We start from the raw sequence: 20,007 nt of genomic DNA on the forward strand, positions 1-20,007 counted from the left end.
CAACAATAATATATGAAAGTTTTTCTACATTGCCACCATAACTTGAGTTCTTTTTAAATTTTAGCCATTCTGTTTGATGTGTAATATTTCATTGCAGTTTTAATTTTCATGTCCTTGATCACTAATAGGTTGATTGGTTTGAACATCTTTTAATAAGTATATTGATTATGTGGATTAGCTACCTTTGTGAAATGCCTGTTGAGGTCTCTTGCCCATTTTTCTACCAGGTTGGCTTTTTCTTGTTGATATATAGTAGTTTTATATATTTTGAGCATGAGCTCTTTGTAGGTTATATGTATTGCGTATGTTTTCTTCCACACTGTGGCTTGCCTTTTCACTCTCGTAAAGTTCTTCATTTTAATGTAGTCCAAGTTTATTAACATTTTATTTTATGGTTAGCACTTTTTGTGGCCTGTTTTAAAAGTCTTTCTGGCCCAAGCTCATGAAGATATTCTTCTTTATTACCTTCTGAGGGGAATATTATTTTGCCTTTGATATTTGGGTCTTCAAACTACTTGGAATTAAATTTTTTTGTGTGGTGTAAGGTAGAATCACATTTCATTTTTTTTCCATATAGATATCAAATTGTCCCATCACTATTCCTTGAAAAGATTTGTATTTTCCTCACTGCTCTGCAGTGCCACCTTTATCATAAGTTAATATACGCATGGTTATATTATAGGGTTCTCCATTCATTTTTTTGGTCTATTTGCCTATCCTTGAGTCAGTAAAACATATCTTGATTACTACAGCTTTAAAATAAATGTTGATATATGGTAGACTGTCTTGTTTTTCTTAAGTATCTGCTATTATTATTCTTTTGCATTTTCATATAATTTTAGAGTTAGCTTGTCAAATTATACGCACACACATACAAACTGTGGGAATTTTTTTTTTTTTTTCTGACCGGCAAGGTGATCACAACCCTTGGCACGTTGTTGCCTGCACCACACTCAGCCAGTGAGCACACCGGCCATCCCTATATAGGATCCGAACCCACGGCCTCAGTGCTTACCAGCGCAGCACTCTCCCGAGTGAGCCACGGGGTCAGCTCCAAACTGTGGGGATTTTTAATGGGACTTTACTGAATCTACAAATCTCTATAGTAGTGATTATTCTAATCCATGAACATCGTGTCTCTCTCCATTTACTTAAATCTTCCTCGATTTGTCTTTGAAGTATTTTATGTTAAATAAGTGTATTACAGTTTCTCCATAGAGATCTCGTATGTCTTTATTAGATTGCATCTTAAGTATTTTATATTGTTTGATGCTATTGTAAACAGCGTCTTTAAAATTTTTCATTTTCTGTTGCTGGTATAGAAATGTTGACTTTTTGTATATTTCTTATTTTGTTTGCATTGGCTAGAATCTCTCTTACATTGTTGAATAAAGGTATTAATAATAGGCTGTTCTTGTCTTATTTCCACTCTTAAAGGAAAAGTCCTTTTTTTTTAACATTTGACCACTAAGTATGATATTTGGTAATATTTGTTATAGTTTTCTTCAGATAGCTTTTATTATATTAAACAAGTTTTTTCCTATTCATGATTTGATAAGTGGTTTATAATGTTGAATTATATCAAAGCCTTTTCTTTTTTTTTAAAGCACCATTTATGCGTTATTTAAGATGGGTTTTTAAAAAAATACTTACCGGGATGTTTCATAAAGTTGTAAATTTTATCTAACAAAGCTGGAATTTCAGTGAAGTACATAACACAGTCCTTCATGGTAACTTTATGTACAAGATGGAGAAATACGATCTAGACTAGAGCGTGGGATTTTTAGGGCAGCAAACCTATCCTATATGGTACTATAATGATGACTACATGACATTATACATTTGGCAAAACCCATAGAACTGTACAACACAAGAGGGAACTCTAATGTAAAATGTAGTTAAAAATAATATGTCAATATTGGTTCATAATTATAACAAGTGTACCACACTAATATAAGATGTTAATAATAGGAGAAACTGGAGGGGAGTAGTATGTGAACTGTGTACTTTCTGCTCAATTTTTCTGTAAACCTAAAACTTCTATAAAAATAAAGTCTATTTTTACTTTACAAAAAAAAAAAAGGAGAGAGAAAACTAAAAGTTGCACAACTGTTTCTAGAATCCTAATAATTAAGTCCAATTGGGGAAAGGACTTCAGTGGCTTGCCTGAAGGCCACATTCTGTTTAATATTGTTTCAAGGATGGAAATGAAAATAATGTAACAGTGACCATACATGCAGAAAAAAAGGAAGTGGAAGAAATAACTGGTATATTAGGTGGCAGGACCCAGATCCCCAAAGATTTCAATAAACCAGAATGGCATACAGAATTTATTATATAAAGATAAAATTGATCAAGGACAAATATAAAGTCCTGCCCTTGGGTTCAACATTCAACTTCCCAAGAATGGAAAAGGAAAGACATCATCACAAATAAGGATATGTGTGATAAATACTTTAGGTTTTAGATGTCTGTGAACCAGTTGTGAATTAAGTGGGAAGTGGGAGGGGAGGGGTTGGGAAGAAGGTACTGAATTCTAATTCCAGCTCCACTCTTGACTGGCTTCTGTAATCAAGATTAAATTTCTTTACCTCTTTGAGCTTCAGTTTTCCCATTGTAAAATATGTAATATGTCATAGAGGTTCAGTAATTATAAAATTTATGTGCTTCCTGGTGTTGGTAGCTGTAGAAATGCATAACATAAGCAATTTAATTCAGTCTTAAATTGTATTAAGAAAAACAAACCATTCAGTTCTGGAGATACACTCCATTATTATCTTTATTAAATCTCTGAATGGTTTGTATATGTACTAAGTTAAACTATATATTTATTTTTTGCCCATGATCATATTACTCAGGGTAAAGGGAGAACCTTCAGGTTTGCCTCAATGTAAAGACTTTGGCCAATGTAAAAAAAAAAAGCTTTTGAACCATTAGAACTGTCTAAAAATAGAATGAATGGAATGATGTGCCTTATTGAGTCACTAGAGATGTGCAGGTAAGAGTGTGGGGCAACCCCTTGTGGAATATTGTAGAGGGAATTCATGCCTCAGTTGAAGGTCTGTTCAAGACAATTTCTAAGGCCCTTTCTAACTCTTAAGGTTCGAGACTCAGTAATATGGGGATAATAATACCTCACAGTTATTGTGATGAATAAATAGTACCTGTAAAAACTTCTTGCATGTTGCATGGTACACAGTTGGTGTTCACTGAATGTTTTTTGCCTTATCTATAAGATAAGAATAATCCTTGCCTTGGCCTGGTACAAGTGAGATAATGAATGTAAATATGCTTTAAATATCCTTTAATTCCTTTACTAGAATAGGAAGCACAAAAATTTACACCTGACATCTGGCCAGGCATCATTATGGACATTTTACTTCAATTTGTTCATTTATAAAGGGAGACTTTTTTGGCTTTTTAGATTATTTGTTTGTTTAAGTGGGTAAGGGCCTGACTTGTCTACATATATAATGGATAGATTTGCCTTGCTGTGGCCAAAGAATGTAATGGTTAGAAATATAGACTTTGGGGGTTCCACCCCTAGCTCCCTCCCTTACTAGCTGGGTAACTCTTAGGAGTGATATCGCCTCGTGGTCCTCAATTTCCTCAACTGTAAAGTGAGGATACCTCATTTAGGTTTGTTGTAATGACTCAGCACAATAATGAATGTTAAGTGCTTGGCCAGAACCTGGCACTTAAATGTTTAGTGAACAATAGCTGATCCTATTATTTTTTTTTTTCTATGTTCTGGGAGAAAAGTTTTCCAAATACTTCTTTGAAGGGCTGCACAATTGATCTGGAGAGTCTTTCTCTTATGTCTTTGAGAAGCTTCCTTTTGAATTCTTGGTCTGTGGTATAGGCTAGTGCTGTTCATAGAAACAGAACGTGGCAATAAAAGTAACTGTGGCCAGACAGAGAAGCAGTCATAGGACTCAAAGGTCCTTGTGCCCATCATTGGAGAAATATGCCCTTTTAGTCTTTGATCTCAATGTGGCATTTTTAAATTATCGTGAAAAAAACAAGCAGTGTTACAAGACATGAGCAGATTCATAACAAGTCTGTATTTGATTGTCATTCAGTATGTCCTTTGATCAAGTTCCAGATGCTGTACTGAATGCCTACCAGTGCTTTATGAAGAGGTTACCTCCAGTTCTGATATTGGCCGTTCAGGGCCGGCTACTTCCTAGATGGACAAGTTGCTTAACCTTTTTTGAACTTCCATTTTACTATTTACATAATGGTGATAACAATTGTATGTATGGGGTTTTGAGGATTACATGAGTCAATGAAGTAAAGCCTACCTAGTTGTGGTAGGTGTTCAGTGTAATCATATCAGTGAAGAAAGGAAGGGTATGGTCCTTGTAAATATTGACTAACTATAGCTATTTTTTAAGTCTATTCTAGTAAGGTTCTGGTTTATAGTATAATCATATCTAATAGATTATTGAAGGTTTTAATTTAAAATTAGAAAATTTTAAATTCTTTTAAAGACAACCATGATTTCCTGACAGTGTTCCATGCTCTATTTCCAAGCCTTTTCAGCAGCTTAAGCCCAGCACTCTAGGAAATCCCATCCCAAATATAGTGGGTGCTATTTTGACACCATTTGTTTTGTCTATTTGCCCTTACCTGACTTAGTTTTTAAAATTGGCTATTATAACTTCGCTCTAGTGTTTACCTTGAGCTTCCTTTGTGTTTTCAAAAAGAAAAGAAAAGGAATAATCATTATACCAGGGCTAATTTTCCAGGATTATTTTTCTTTTTTCTTTTTTTTTTAATAGTTTTTTTTAGTTGCAAATGACCGAAATTTGTTTAAGTTAGCTTAAGAAGAAAAGAGGATTATATTAAAAGAACATGGGAATGTCACCTTGGTCATAGATTGTCAATTTGCTATTTTCTCACAGTTAGGAAGTACATCAAAGCCTTAGAAAAAGTCTGTATGTAGGAACTGTAGCGTCCTCAAGAACCTGGCAATTTCTCTCTCCATATCTGTCATTCTCTATTTCACTGGTCATATAGTCTCATATATCTGCTTCTCTCTGCTATTTGCTGTGTGACTTTGGACAAGTCTTAATACATCTATTTCTCAGTCTGAAAAAAATGCTCCTCAACTTACAGTGCAGTTACATCCTGATAAACCCATAATAAGTCAAAAATGCGTTTAATACCCTGGTAAACCCATGGTAAAGTAAAAAAACTAAGTCGAACCATCATAAATTGGGAGCCATCTGTATTAATTTCTTGAGCTGTTGTACCAAATTACCACAAACTGAGCACCTTAAAACTACAGAAATTTATTCTTTCACAGTTTTGGAAACCAGAAGTCCAGTCAGTATCACTGGGCAGAAATGAAGATATTGGTAGAGCTGCGCTCCCTTTGGAAGCTCTAGGGGAGAATGTATCCCTTGCCTTTTCCAGCTTCTGGTGACTGCCAGCATTTCTTGGCTTGTGGCCAGTTTCTGCCACAGTCTTCACATCACACTCTCCTCTATATGTGTATGTGTCTTCTCTTCTGTTTTTGTCAAATTTCCGTCTGCCTATCTCTTGCAAAGACACTTATTATATTTAGGCCCCCTCCATATAATCCAGAATAAGCTCCCTAACTAGGGGAAAAAAAACCACGAAAATCTTTACTTAATCATATTTGCAAAGACCCTTTCTCCTTTTATAAGGTAGAATTTACAGGTTCCAGGAATTAGAACCTGTGTGTGTGTGTGTGTGTGTGTGTACGTACACACACACACACACACACACACACACAGCTGGCCATTATTCAGTTTACTTCAGATGTCAATCATAAAGACTTATCTCAAAGATGGTGTATAATAAGGGCTCCATACATGCAAGCCTCCTTCCTTCTCTGTATCCCACCTAGATATATCACCATGACCCTTCTTTAACATTTCTCTCAAATGCTTTTCTTTTTAGGAATGTCATTATCACATTATGTGTGGACTTGCTAGGATAATAATAATAGTGAAAATAATAGTTAACATTTATCAAATGTCTTTTGTAGCCCAGTCTCTGTGATGAGTCCTTTATCCATGATATATAGGTACTGTTGTAATTCCCACTTTATAGATGAGAGAAATTAGACTCAGAGAGATGAAGTTACTTAATTTGCCCAAGTTCACCCTCTGGCGTCAGAGCTGGGGTTAGAACTAGGATCTCTCTCATTCTAAGAGCTCTATAATTTAAGGTATAATGATTTTCTTAATCATTACACCCTACCTCTTATTCAGAAGTGAGGTTCACATTTCTGGCTTGTCCTCAGATGAAAACTTTTTCTGGAGGCTTCTTGCACCTGCTGGCAGGGTCTCACATCACAGTTCAACAGGGCACTGTTTTGTCACATGCCTGTTCTTTGGCAGTTGCTTGGTTTTTGTAAGTGCAATTTGAAGGAAGAGGAAGTGGAGAGCTATGTTCTAGTCTGAATCTCCTCCTTCATTAACTCGTTTGTTGCTAGTCAGTGAGTTTCTGGACTATGGAGATCACACAGATTTATTTATGTCCTAGCAAAGGGTTTGGACACAGAATACATGTCTTGCTAGAATGTAAGCATCACCAGGGACTTTTGTCCACTGCTCTATTCATGCCTTAGAACAGTGCCTGGAATAGAATAGTTGCTCAGTAAATATCTACTAGATGGATGCATGGCTTAGTTGGTCATGGTTTAAATTTCTTCATTTGTTTACTATTAGAGCTATCATTTATTGGTTGTATACCATGTGCTAGGCACTTCCCATATATTGTCAGTAATCTTTACCACCTTCCTACAGGGTAGAACTGATGAGCTGTGGAGGCAGAAGGTAAGGGAGAGGGAGGAGTCACAGATATTTCTTAGGTTTTTGACTTGGATCTGGTCCAAGTGATGATGAAACCCAGGGGAAAAGTATGAGTTCTTTTTTTTTAGATAGGCTGTGTTTGTGATATCTACAAGTAGATTGAGGGATCTCTTCCTGGGACAAAAGTTCCAAAGATGCCTCCTGTTTGCCAGTTAGCCTGGAGACAGTGGTGTTCTTGATCTACCCAGAGCAGGGGTGCCATTATTTCCACTGTGCTCTAACTTGAACTTGTTCAGTTTCTGTTCCAGATGATCGGGCTGAACAACGAACCTGTCTCATTTGTGGGGACCGCGCTACAGGCTTGCACTATGGGATCATCTCCTGTGAGGGCTGCAAAGGGTTTTTCAAGCGGAGCATTTGCAACAAACGGGTATATCGGTGCAGTCGTGACAAGAACTGTGTCATGTCTCGAAAGCAGAGGAACAGGTGCCAGTACTGCCGCCTACTCAAATGCCTCCAGATGGGCATGAACCGGAAGGGTGAGTGGTGCTCATGGCTCTCACTGCCCACCCATCACTTTACCTTTAGTGTCACCTATTATACTTTGGAGTTATTCATTTCCCAAGCCTGCACTATATGCCAGGCCTTATAGTGTGTACTAATAACCCCAGAATGAATCTGGCACAGTTCCTGCCTACAGGAACCTCACATGAGAAAGACTGGTGAGATGTTAAGGATTCTATGGAAATGAATGCATAGGCTTCATGTGGCAGCACCCCAGTTAACAATCAGGTCCCAACTGGGTTTAATACACTTCACTAGTTCTTTCAGGGGATAATGACAGGAAGCAGGACTTTGGATGGAAAGGCAGGAGGCAGGAGGTCCCCTGAGTGTGATATCATTTTGTTTGCTAGAACCATGGCATATTCAGAAGCTAGGTATGCTCAGAAGTTTGTGTCCAGGTTGGTGGTGAGTTTGGTATTTATTGGGAAGCTTTCCAAGAGCCATCCTCCTGAAATGACATGAATAAAGCAATATTCTAATAGGATTAATATGAAGGGCAGCTTTGAAGGCTGGATTGGGGTAGGTGAAGCAGAAAAATTACCTAGAAAGTTTTTAAAGGAGTCCAGAAGAAAGATGTGAAAGATCTGACGGAGGGTTGGGGAACTGGCACAGGTGGGGAGGTGTTGTGGAAGAAGCTCCCCTGACAGGAGTTGGTGACATACTGAGTATTAGGCAGCACCAGAAATTGAAGCTGAGAGAATTTGGATTAAGAGTAATGTCTCTTGGGCTGGCCAGTTAGCTCAGTTGGTAGAGCATGGTGCTGATAACACCAAGGTCAAGCAGTTTGAATCCCTGTACTGGCCAGCTGCCGGAAAAAAAAAAAAGAAAGTAATGGCTCTATCAGGAAAAAAAAGTCAGGCTAAAAAGCAGGGTGGAACAAAATGTTGGCCTTGGCAATGCTGAGTTTGAGGTACCTGAGAAGGACACAGAGATGTTCACCAAGGAAGTTGGATATATAGAATTGGAACTGAGATGCAAAGTCCTGCCTTCAAATAGAGGTTAGTGGAGCTGTTGGCATAGAGGTGGTAGTTAAAGTCTTGTCAGTGGGTGAAGATCACCCACAGAGAGAGCTTAATACAGAAGAGAGAGGTTCCATGTCAGAATCTTAGGGGTATTCCCATGGAGGGTAGAGAGTAGAGTTAGGGCAGTGTTGTTCAGTAGAAAGAATAAAGGCTCCAGAGGCAGACAGACTAGCTCTGTGACCTTGGGCAGTTTGCTTTTTGTCTCTGATACTCAGTTATCTTACCTTTAAAATGGTATGACAATACTTACCTTTTGGAATTCTCTAGAGGATTAAATATGATAATGTTAAAAATACCCAGCAAGGTATTAGGGGTTTATAATAGCAGTGTGTAGTGATTAGGGGTTAGTCAGATTTAGTGAACTGTTCAAACTGGTTCTGTAGCATTAATGAATGCTAAAGTACATCCAGATGTACTTTAGATGTACTTCAGGTTTTATAGTATGTGGGATAAGAAGGGTCTTTTAAAAACTTGCCCATTATGAAGAAAGGTAAAGAGATGTGGAAGGGCATTTAGATAAATTTAGGTGATTTATAATTTATTTCTTATACTCATATTTATTGAGCACTTACATATACCAGAAGCTCTTATGCACTTTCCACGTATTATGCTATTGAATACACACAACTACCCTATTAATAACTATTATCTCCAGTTTACAGATGTAGCTGAGGGGGTAAAATTACCTAGCAGTAGTAGTTTAGGGGTGGTTATATTGACAGTAATTATTAAATTGTAATTTGTTATTAATGAAGCAGAGCTTATATCTAACCACAGGGCAGTGGTACTGCTTCACAAGTCTACCATATGGCATAACTATTTGCATGTTGGAATGCCTTATGATTACTGGATGATAGAGCAGATGCCATAGTAAGGAATTTGAAGAGTTTTCAAGGATGCCTGACTTTGTCCTGCTTGTGCTCAGGTTCTTTACCTGGAAATCTTTTCCCTTTCCTACTATCAGTTTCCCCTTACAGAAATCTTCCCCAGCCACGAAGACCAAACAGGTACTCTCGTGAAGAGAGTCTCTGTGGTCATCTTTCTACCATCACCCTGATTTGGTTTTGGTATCCACTTTTCTCATCTCTTTATTGTTCTCACTGTGAATATTTTATTAAAGCGTAGTTGTGGGTTGCTTTCCTTACTGCTTTCTCTTATGAATCATCCTGCTTATTAAGTTGGAATGTGAGATCCTGAGGCTACCAGTCAAACTCACGTGTTTTTGGGAAGAAGAAACTTAACCTCACAGTACCTCTAATCATAGCCAGGAAAAGATGACATGTGGGGTGTGAGGGATAGATAGGAAGCTGCCTCCCTAGGCGCATCTGCATACAGAGCAGGCAGGTTCAGTTGCCTGGTGAAGGCATCTTCTCAGAGAGAAACTCTGCCATCTCCTGGTTGGTGCTGAGAAAGCAGGATTAAAATTGCTGTTGCCATGGAATATTTTGGGGGTTGAGAAATATTCTGTATGGAACGGTAGTAGGCAAAACATAATTCTATGTATTTGTCAAAGCCCATAGAACTATACACCACAAAAAAGTGAATTTTACTACATGTAAATTATTATTATTATTATTATTATTTTATTTTTATTTTTTTGGTGGTTCGCTGGTACTAGGATCTGAACCCTTGACCGTGGTATTACAATACCGCACTCTAACCAATTGAGCTAACCAGCCAGCCTACATGTAAATTTTTTAAAAAATCAACCAGGATGTGGCAGGGGGATGGAGAGATGGAATGTACACTGTGACAAATGAACCTAATTGTTATTACAAATGAATCACATAACCACACTGCAGGAGATGGGGAAGAAAGGAGCTGACCTTGGAAAGCAATGTTTTGACTGTACGCTGTAAGGCTAAAGACAAAAAGAATTGTATACAAACAAAGCACTCTAGTTTGTAAAATTTGTTTCTTTCAAGGTTATGTGTTAGGAATTCTGTCACCACTTATACTAAGGTTGAACAAGCAAGTAAATATGTTGTAGATAGTGAGAGTCAGGTTTCTGACATCAGAGAAAGAAATTATAAATCAGGAAAGGGGAAGGCTAGAATGAAACTCTGTTGCTAGATTGGAATTATTAGTATCAATATGGACTCATGAATGGATGGATGGATGGATGTGGGGGTGGGTACATTAGTAAACATATATATTTTCAAGTGACTCTAGCTTCTGAGAGGAGCTACCCAATAGTAATTAGCACACCTAGTACCCAAATCATTGGCTTCTAAATGTCAATAAAAGGAATCAGGATTCCTTGGAGAGCTGGTTGATTTCAGGGATGGGGCAGGGGAAAAATAAAATGAGCCTGGAGCATCTTGTGATGCCAGAAAGTTAGGAAGTATTTAAAAAAAAAAAAAAAAAAAAAGGAAAAGAAAAAGAAAAAGGAAACTTATTGAAAGGACACAGAAATCAACCAGAAAGAGCTTCCAATGGCCAAAGTTGGAACAACTTGAGCAACAGAATAACTATAGTATTAGTTTATAACCCAAAGAATAAAATAAATATCCATGAGTTCATACTGAAATAATAATAAACAAAGAAATAACAATTTTTCCTAATAAAAAAAATTCCAATTAATAAATGTAGAAGGATTGAGGAAATAGAAAATCTCTGTTAGAATGCCTCAGTAACAGTTGCTGAAAGCAAGATCCACTGATTGATGGTAAAATAAATGGGCATAGGTTTAGACAGAAGCAGAATATTTGCATAGTCTGAAAGTATTTAGTAATTACAAAGGGAAAAATAAAAATAGTAAGTTTTCATAGAGAATCCTAACAGATACTGCTTTAGCAGAGCAATTAAGTAAACATCACTAGTAAAACGCAGTGACATCTTGTACCCCCAATATCATACACTGAGAAGGGCACATATATACACACACAAACAGATAAGTTCATTGTCAATCTAATTATGAGAAAACAGTCAGACAAGCCAACACTGAAGGACATTCTTTAAAATGACTGACATTCCACAAAATACTCTTTTGAAAAGTGTCAAAGTCACAAAAAACAACGAAAAACTTAAAGAACTGTCACAGATTGGAGAAGACTTTGGAAACAATGACAGCCAAATTCAATGTGGGGTCCTGGATTCTGCAACAGAAAAAAGGCATTAGTGTAACAACTGGAGAATTCCAAATAGTCTGTACTTTGATTGATAGTATTGTACCAAAGTTAATTTCTTAGGGTTTTTTGCTCGTTTGTTTTGTTTTTTCGTTTCGATTTGGGGTTTTTTTGGTGGCTAGTAGGTACAAGGATCTGAACCCTTGACCTTGATGTTATAACACCAGATTTCTCAGTTTTGATTAATAGTCTGGTTATATAAGATGTTTGCAGAAGCAGAGTATATGGGAAGTAGAGTATATGGGAAGTAGAGTATATGCGAACTCTTCGTATTACTTTTGCAATTCTTCTATGAGTCTAAACTTACCTCAAAATATAAAAAATTAATTGTTTAAAAAAAATGCAGCTGCCATTGTGGCTGGGGCTTCCTTGCTATGTGTGAGCCAGCCATCTGTTGTCCTCCATCTCTGGGTATAGAGCTGAGTGTCTTTGCAGAACTGGCTGGTCAGGAAATTCATTAGCAGGACAATGAATGAGATCTAAATTGTGCTGCTTCTGAACAGATAGAAGAATCATGTCTGGCACTATTCTTTTAGGCCTTGACAAGGAATATAGCAGAACCATTCCTGTAATGCTGTACCCAGAAGCCACTTGTTCTTTTTAATCAGATCACTACCAGAAAGACTCTCAGCCCTGCTGAAAAACTTGCTCTTAGCACAGTGTAGCCTGAAGGAACAAACACAACTTCAGAATCAGAAATCCTAAATTCAAATCCCAGCTTTGTCAGTTCTTCCCTGAGTAAACTTGAGCAAGTCTCTTGACCTCCCTGAGCTCCATTTCCTGTCTAAAATGCATGGGATAAGAATATATGCCTTCCAAGGCTGTTTTAAGGATTGAATGAAATAACATATGTGCAAGTACATTATGAACTTTAAAATATGGCCCAAGTTTTCGTTTTAAGAGAGGCACTGTGACATATTGTATTATTTCCCACACTTCAGGCCGTTTCATGCCATTTTGACAGATTTTACTATCTCTGACTAAACCAGTACTATTGTTTACTTTATATTTTTTTAAATCAACTTTTTTAAAAAATCGGTTAATTTTCAAAGGCAGTTTTTATCACTCAGTGAATGGAAAATCATTATTTTTAATGCACATTAGAATAAATGTATAATTAAGAGTTTATCTGTGCACTACCTAAAAGTATCTTATGTTTCTCCAATAGTATACATACATACTATGGGAAATACTAATAGTGGAAAGAAGGGTAGTCTTAGAGTCTGATAGCCTGGGTTCCAACCCTGATTCTGCTGTTTAGTTTCTGTCTCCTCAAGTGAAATACTTCATTTTTCTGAGCCTTAGATTCAGCTGTTCAGTGGGAGTGATATTAATATTTTCCTCATGAGTTATTTTATCCAAGTTAATAGTACCTACCACATAGTAGGTGTCCATCATATGTGAGTTTCCTTATTCCAGGTGGGCTTGAGGTAGAACATGAGCTTTTATATTTCAGAACAAGAAATTGGCAAGATATAAATCGTTAAGGCTTGTGGTCCTTTAAAAGTGTAAAGCATGTTGATGTCCTCCCTCACTTCCAGGACAGTGAGAGTGAGTTATGGGCTGAAATATATTCAGTGTTATGTCTCCCAGTGACATAACTTTGTTCTGTACCTGTGAGCTGAAGCAAAGACACGTAAGATGTCAGTATTGGCAGTAAAAGTGCCTAAAGACTGTCATTGACCCTGGAACAGCAGAGAAGGGATTTTAAGAACTTTTAGAACTTGAAACTAGGTTGAAAGAGGGCTCCCAGACAACAACCAGCATACATTTAGTTCTAATATAGGCTGTGTATGTTTCTTACTCCAAATTTATAGCAGACAGACTTGTAGAGCAGACTGTGTTGCCTCCGTTTTGCAGATGAAGATGTTAAAGCTCTAGCAAAGTTGAGAATGGAATTTTGGTTTTAAACTCCTGTGTTCAGAGAAAAGAGGCTAGGGAAAGCAAAGGATTAGTTACTGAATTCTACTTTATATGACAGTGCCTATAGGCTTGGTGTTTTTAGCTATACTGTTTTATATAATGTAACAACCCATAAGACAAGTACCAATATCCCCTCTTTACTCTTCAGTAAACTGAGATTCAGAGAGTTAAAGAAACTTGTCCGTAATAACACAGACCAGGCAGAAATAGAATTTAGACCCATGCTTTTCTAATTCTGAAGTGTGTAGAATACCAAGAATGATTTCTACTTTAAGGAAAATGACCTTTTTGTCAGCTTTTTAGTTACCACAGAAACTGAGTGTTATGCTTATAGCCCTGCCCCAAGGACTTTCTAGATCCCTTATGTTATCTATTTCTTTTTTGACAGCAGGTATATTATAGCAAAGCTTGCTCTCACATAAAGCCATTAGTTTATCCTCTGTCATTGTTAACATTACCCCCTCCAAGCCACCTTCCACAGTGGCTGTCACAAAGATTTTTTTCAAAAATACCAACATGACCACACTGCTCCCCTGTAGTCCTTCTTGTCCTCAGCCTTCTCAGCTAAAGTACATACCCTGGCATTCAAAGCTCTTTATGATCTGGCCCCAGTTGGCCTCTCCAGCCTCATCTCTTGCTATTCTTCCCTAACATAACCTACTCTCTCCCCAGTGCTTTAGCCAGATTGAACCACTTGGAAATTCCCGGAAAAAACGGTTTGTTCTTAATTTCACCTTGAAGCTTTTCTGTACAGTGTTCACTCAGTGTGGAGCACCCTCTTCCTGCCTGCCTAAATTCTACTCATCATTTAAGACTCAGTTGAGAAGTTGTCTTTTCCAGAAAGCTTTGCCTGACACCAGGGTCCTACTATAATTGCAAATCAGGGGTTTCTTCTTTGCATGCCTATATTTTAAGTGCTCCATAAACAGTGATAATAGTATTATTAGTACTTCTTATTCTTGTGAGGCTGATACTATTTAAAAGATGCTTTTTATAGTTACAAAATGCTAAGTAAGCTTCTTTAATTGCAACAGAGTTCCATTGACTGCCTTTGCCGGGAGGAACCAGTGAGGTCAAAATTATAATTAGTAAAAAACAAAACAAAACAAAACAAAAAACCGAAAGCAAAAACCTGTTCTCCTGATACTACATATTAGACACAAGCTTAGGTTGGGAATAAAAAATATCTTATTTTAAAATGGAAATATTAGGGCTGGCCCGTGGCTCACTCGGGAGAGTGTGGTGCTGAGAACACCAAGGCACCGGGTTCGGATCCTATATAGGGATGGCCGGTTCGCTCACTTGGGTGAGCGTGGTGCTGACAACACCAAATCAAGGGTTAAGATCCCCTTACCGGTCATCTTTTAAAAAAATAAAATAAAATAAAATAAAATAAAATGGAAATATTTTATACATCCTCTGGAATTTACCAAAGCTTCCCATATATCATCTGGTGGGATATTTGTAACTATAGGACTAGTTAACAATGCTATCACCTTTGTTGAGCATGTTGAATGTATATAGTGTGTGTAGTATGCACCCACTACTTTGGGGGCCCAAAGTATCTGCTGCTATGAAGAAGCCTGGATAAATAGAAAGAGTGTATGCTTTGGGTCCAGAAAGACCTGTGTTTTAATCTTGGCTTCTCTAATTACTAACTTATGCTTTTGGCCAAATAAGTTCTCTTTTTGCGCTTAGACTTCTGTGAACATGCTTCTCACTGTCTTGACTTGTTTCCTTCCAGCTATCAGAGAAGATGGCATGCCTGGAGGCCGAAATAAGAGCATTGGGCCAGTCCAGGTGAGTTCTAGACCTCACTCTCTCTGGTTCATCCTGGAAACCCAGGGCTCCCAATGCTCCTGTAGCTCACCTTGGTCCTGGTGGGGGGAGCATCTTTGCTTTCATTCCTGTAAAACTGCTTTTAGGGCCTGGATTTGAAAGTGCTTTGCAAATCTTAAATATATAAGATAATGATTAAAGATCTTGTGATCACTCAAGCCTTCTTAAGGATTTTATAGGCAGTGACCCAATTCTGGTTATAAGTTATCCAGAGGATTTTTTTTGTCAGTCCTATAAGGGTGTAGGTAACTTAGCCTAGTAGAAATCAGCAAGACTTCTTTGCTTCATTTCATGTAAAGATATATAGGCAGAATGTTCATTGCCTTATTTGTAGAGTAGGAATGATAATACTATTCAGTCTCACAGACATTTTTACTAAATTTCTTCTCTACCAGGCCTTACTTATACTGTGAACTCAGTTTAGTGAGAGAGACTGATACGTAAACAGACATCACATACAGTGAGAGATAATAGAGGATGTCCAGGGAGTACTGGGGGGCGGGGGGTACTTTTATTCTGTTTGGGCTGGAGCCCTGGTTGGGGACTGGAGACACTCAGGGAAGGCTTCCTAGAGAAGATAAAGTTTAAACTGAGTCTTGGGGAAGGAAGAATTAGCTGTTTGTGGAGGGATGGGAAGCCAGGCATCTTTTGTTCAAGCTAAAGAGAACAGACTGTGAAAAGACCTGAAGATGAATCTTTAAGGAATGACAAGGAGTTCATTCAATCAATGGAGCATTGAGCACATGGAGTGGTAGGAAGATAAGACAGATTCCTTGAATTTGAAAACAGTTCTCTAAAGAGTGGCCTTCAATTGTCTTTGACTGTAGCTTCTCAGGTAAAGCCTTTTTGAGGCTGGCCTACACCACTTGTTTTTATTTGCCAACAGAAGAAGATCTTCATGAGGATAGAGAATTTGGTCTAGTTTTGACCTATTAAGTGAATCCCTCCGCACACTAGTGGACAGGGAGCATACCTTAAGAATTATTGGTGTGGACCAAGAGGCAACCACTAAAAGGTTTTAAGAAGGAAGAGGAGATTTTCATTTTAGAAAGATCTTCCTAGCAGTGGAAATGGTTTGTGATGAGTGGGGTGAGAGTGAATGAAACTGAGGTAGAGAAAAAGTAGTTGGAAGGGTTTTGTAGAAGTCCAGGTGAGATATAGGTAATAGTTTGAAGTAGGGCAGTGACAGTGCAGATTGAGGGGAGGGAATAGATTGAAGAGAATATTTAATAGGTAAATTGATAGGGTTTATCCAATTAAATGTGAAGGAATGAAAGAAGGACAGGAGTTCAGAGTTGTTTTGACACACACACTGATGATCTCTAGAGTATTTCCTGTCACATGAGCTTTGTACACAGTATGCACTCAATAAGGATGTGTGTGTGTGAGAGACTCTTAAGTCTGCAGTATTCATTCTTTTTTTTTTTTTTTTGGTATTATGCATCTTTAGTTTCTTTTAAACTAGTACATTTCCCCCACTTTCTTCTCTCTTCTTTAGTTTTTGAAGGGTTGAGGCCAGTTGTCCCACAGTCTGGATTTGCCTTATTGTTTCCTCTAACTTCATCTTCTGTGTCCTGGATTTTCTGTAAAATTTATTCTCTCACAGTTCTGTGGGGCAGAAGTCTGAAAGGGGCAGGCAGGGCCACACATCCTCCAGAAGCTCTAGGGGATAATTCGTTTATTGTCTTTTCTAATTTCTGGTGGCTTCAGATGTTCTTTGCTTTGTGGCAGCATCACTTCAATGTCTCCTCTGTGGTCACAGTGCCTCCTTTTCTCTGCTTTTTTTAGTTTTGGAGGCTGGGCATTCCAAGGTCCAGGGAACACATCTGGTGAGTGCCTTGTTCTCGGTGGTGACTCTCCACAACAATGCAGGGTATCACATGGTGAGAATGGACAACTTCCATCTCCCAGCAGTCAAAGGTTTGCTCCGTGGAGCATTAGCAGCTACCCATTTCTTCCAGGCCACCAAGGACATCGCCTGCCTCACCAGTTTTGGAGGCTGGGAAGTCCAAAGTCCAGGGAACACTTACAGTGAGGGGCTTCTTTGGTGGTGAAGTTCTGCAAGCTGGGAAGTCCAAAGTTCAGGGAACATGTCTGGAGACGGCCTTGTCTACAGTGATGCAGGTGAATGACCGAGCAAGAGAGACTGATTTTTTTCCCAGTCTTTTTACTCTCTGACTTCAATTTGAATAGTTTGTGTTACTGTGCATTCATTTGTCTTGTCTTCTTCAGTGTCTAATATTCTTTTTTTTTTTTTTTAATTTTATTTTGTCGATATACATTGTAGCTGATTATTGCTCCCCATCACCAAGACCTCCCTCCCTTCTCCCTCCCCCCTCAGTGTCTAATATTCTGTTAATGCTATCCAGTGAATTTTTAATTTCACTTATTGTATTTTTTCAGCTTGGGTATTCTCGAGTTCTGAAGCCAGAGATTGCACTTTCTTGGCTTTATCCTCTTCTGTTCGTAAAGAGTTGAATCTGATCACGGAGAGGAGCTGGGACATTGAGGGGTCATTGCACTGACCCTAGACTGCCTACATCCGGGCTTGTCATTATGGGAGGAAAACAAACCCCTACTTGGTTAAGTGACAGCCGTCAGGTTTGCTCTTCTACTCAGCCAGTTGCAGTCCTAACAGAATAAAATTCATATTCTTCTTCCTCATCACCCTCTCCTTTTTCATCAGCAGTATTCACCATGTTCATGTTGATAATTGTTCATGTCATCTAGATGAGTTTCTAAGGCTGGGAAGTCCAAAGTCCATCTGGTGGTGGTTACAGTGACCCAAGGGTCTCACATTGCAAGATGGTGGAAGCAGAGAGAACAGAGAGCCATTCTTATTTTTTTGATCAAACATTTTTATTCTTGTTATTCTAGTTATATATATCTCTTGTAAATTTATTTATTTTGGTCTGGACTTAGTTTAAAAAAAAAAAAACTAACATGAAATCTACCTTCTTAAATTTTTAAGTATACAGTACACTTAAAAACTTAGTGCACATTGTTACACAGCAGATCTCTAGAACTTTTTCATCTTACGTGACTGAAACTCTATATCCATTGAAAAGCAACTTTCCATTCTCCCTTTCCCCTACCCCTTGGCAACCAACATTCTAGTTTCTGTTTTTGAGTTTGACTACTTTAGATACCTCATAAGGTAAAATCATGTAGTATTTATCCTTCTGTAACCACTTATTTCATTTAATATAACATCCTCCAGATCCATCTTTGTTGTAGCATATAACTAAATTCCCTTTTTAAAAAAATTTTCAATCTAAGTATTTAGTTTTTTTTCATTTTTTAATTTGTTATTAGCATATTCATTCTTACAAATCGTGGCATTTCTTTATGCCCTTTGTCCTACCTATCACTTCCCAAACCCCTTTCCTCCCTCCCTGGGTTTGGATTCCCTTTTTTTTAAAAGCTTGTTTGTATGAGTATACTATATTTTCTTTATCCATTCCTCTGTCACTGGACATTTAGGTTGTTTCTACCTCTTGGCTATTGTGAATAATGCTACAATGAGCGTGGGAGTGCATGTTCATGTCTCTTTGAGATCCTGATTTCAATTCTTTTGGATAAATACCCAGAGAGGGATTGCTGAATATGGTAGTTCTATTTTAAATTTTTTGAGGAAACTTCATACTGTTTTCCATAATAGCTCTCCATTTTACATCCCCACCAACAGTGCACAAGGATTCCAGTTTCTTCATAGTATCATCAATACTTGCTATTTTCTGGTTTTTGGGGAGGACTTTCACTTTTTTGTTTGTTTGGTTTTGGCAGCTGGCTGGTACAGGGATTGAACACTGGACCTTGGTATTATCAACACCACTCTCTAAACAACTGAACTAAATAGCCAGCCCATTTTCTGGTTTTTTGTTTGTTTGTTTGTTTGATAGATAATGGAGATTCTAACAAGTGTGAGGTAATATAGTTTTGATTTGCATTTCCTTGGTAATTTGTGATGTTGAGCATCTTTTCATATACTATTGGTCATTGTCTTCTTTGGAGAAATGTCTCTCCAAGTCTCTTGCTCATTTTTTAATTGAGTTCTTTGTTTTGTTTGTTTGTTATTGAGTTAATAGGAGTTTCTTATATGTTCCAACATATGTTGGGTATTAACCCCTTATCAGATATATGGTTTACAACCACATAGTTTCTCATAGATTGACTTTTCACCCAATTGATTGATTCCTTTGCTGGAAAGAAGCTTTTTAGTTTGATATAGTCCCACTTGTCTATTTTTGCTTTTGTTGCCTGTGCTTTTGATGTCATATCCAAGAAATAATTGTCAAGACCAATGTTATGAAGTTTTTCTGTGTTTTCTTTTAGGAGTTTTATAGTTTCAGGTCTTTAAGTCATTAATCCATTTTGAGTTGATTTTTGTGTGTGATGTAAGATAAGGGTCCAATTTTTTTTCTTTGCTCCTCTTTTCTTTTTTTGCATGTGGATATAGTTTTCCCAGCACTATTGGTTGAAGGAACTAAGAGATTATCCTTTTACTATTGTGTAGTCTTGGCATCTTTGTTCACTAAATATGTGTGGGTTTACTTCTGACCCCCATATTCTGTTCCATTGGTCTTTATGTCTGTCCTTATGCTAGTACCATATGGTTTAGATTACTATAGCTATGCAATATGTATCAAAGTCAGAAAGTGTAAGGCCTCCAGCTTTGTCATTTTTTCTCAAGATTGTTCTGGCTACTCGGGGTTCCAGATGAATTTTAGGATTGTTTTTTCT

The 20,007-nt window shown here is 37.7% G+C and overlaps 1 protein-coding gene across 4 annotated transcripts in view; it reads left to right on the plus strand.

Annotated features, from left to right (window-relative positions):
* Window positions 1–20,007, plus strand: part of NR6A1 (nuclear receptor subfamily 6 group A member 1) — a 205,914-nt gene that overhangs the window by 168,314 nt on the left and 17,593 nt on the right. For 2 of the 4 annotated variants that reach the window (XM_063082429.1, XM_063082427.1), the window contains exons 3-4: window positions 7,085–7,327; window positions 15,170–15,225. In XM_063082429.1, coding sequence (XP_062938499.1) covers window positions 7,085–7,327; window positions 15,170–15,225 — 299 coding nt within the window. The remainder of the gene's footprint in view (window positions 1–7,084; window positions 7,328–15,169; window positions 15,226–20,007) is intronic. The other 2 variants (XM_063082430.1, XM_063082428.1) reach the window with 1 other exon arrangement.

The sequence above is a fragment of the Cynocephalus volans genome, chromosome 17 (assembly GCF_027409185.1).
Source record: "Cynocephalus volans isolate mCynVol1 chromosome 17, mCynVol1.pri, whole genome shotgun sequence".
Lineage (NCBI taxonomy): Eukaryota > Metazoa > Chordata > Mammalia > Dermoptera > Cynocephalidae > Cynocephalus > Cynocephalus volans.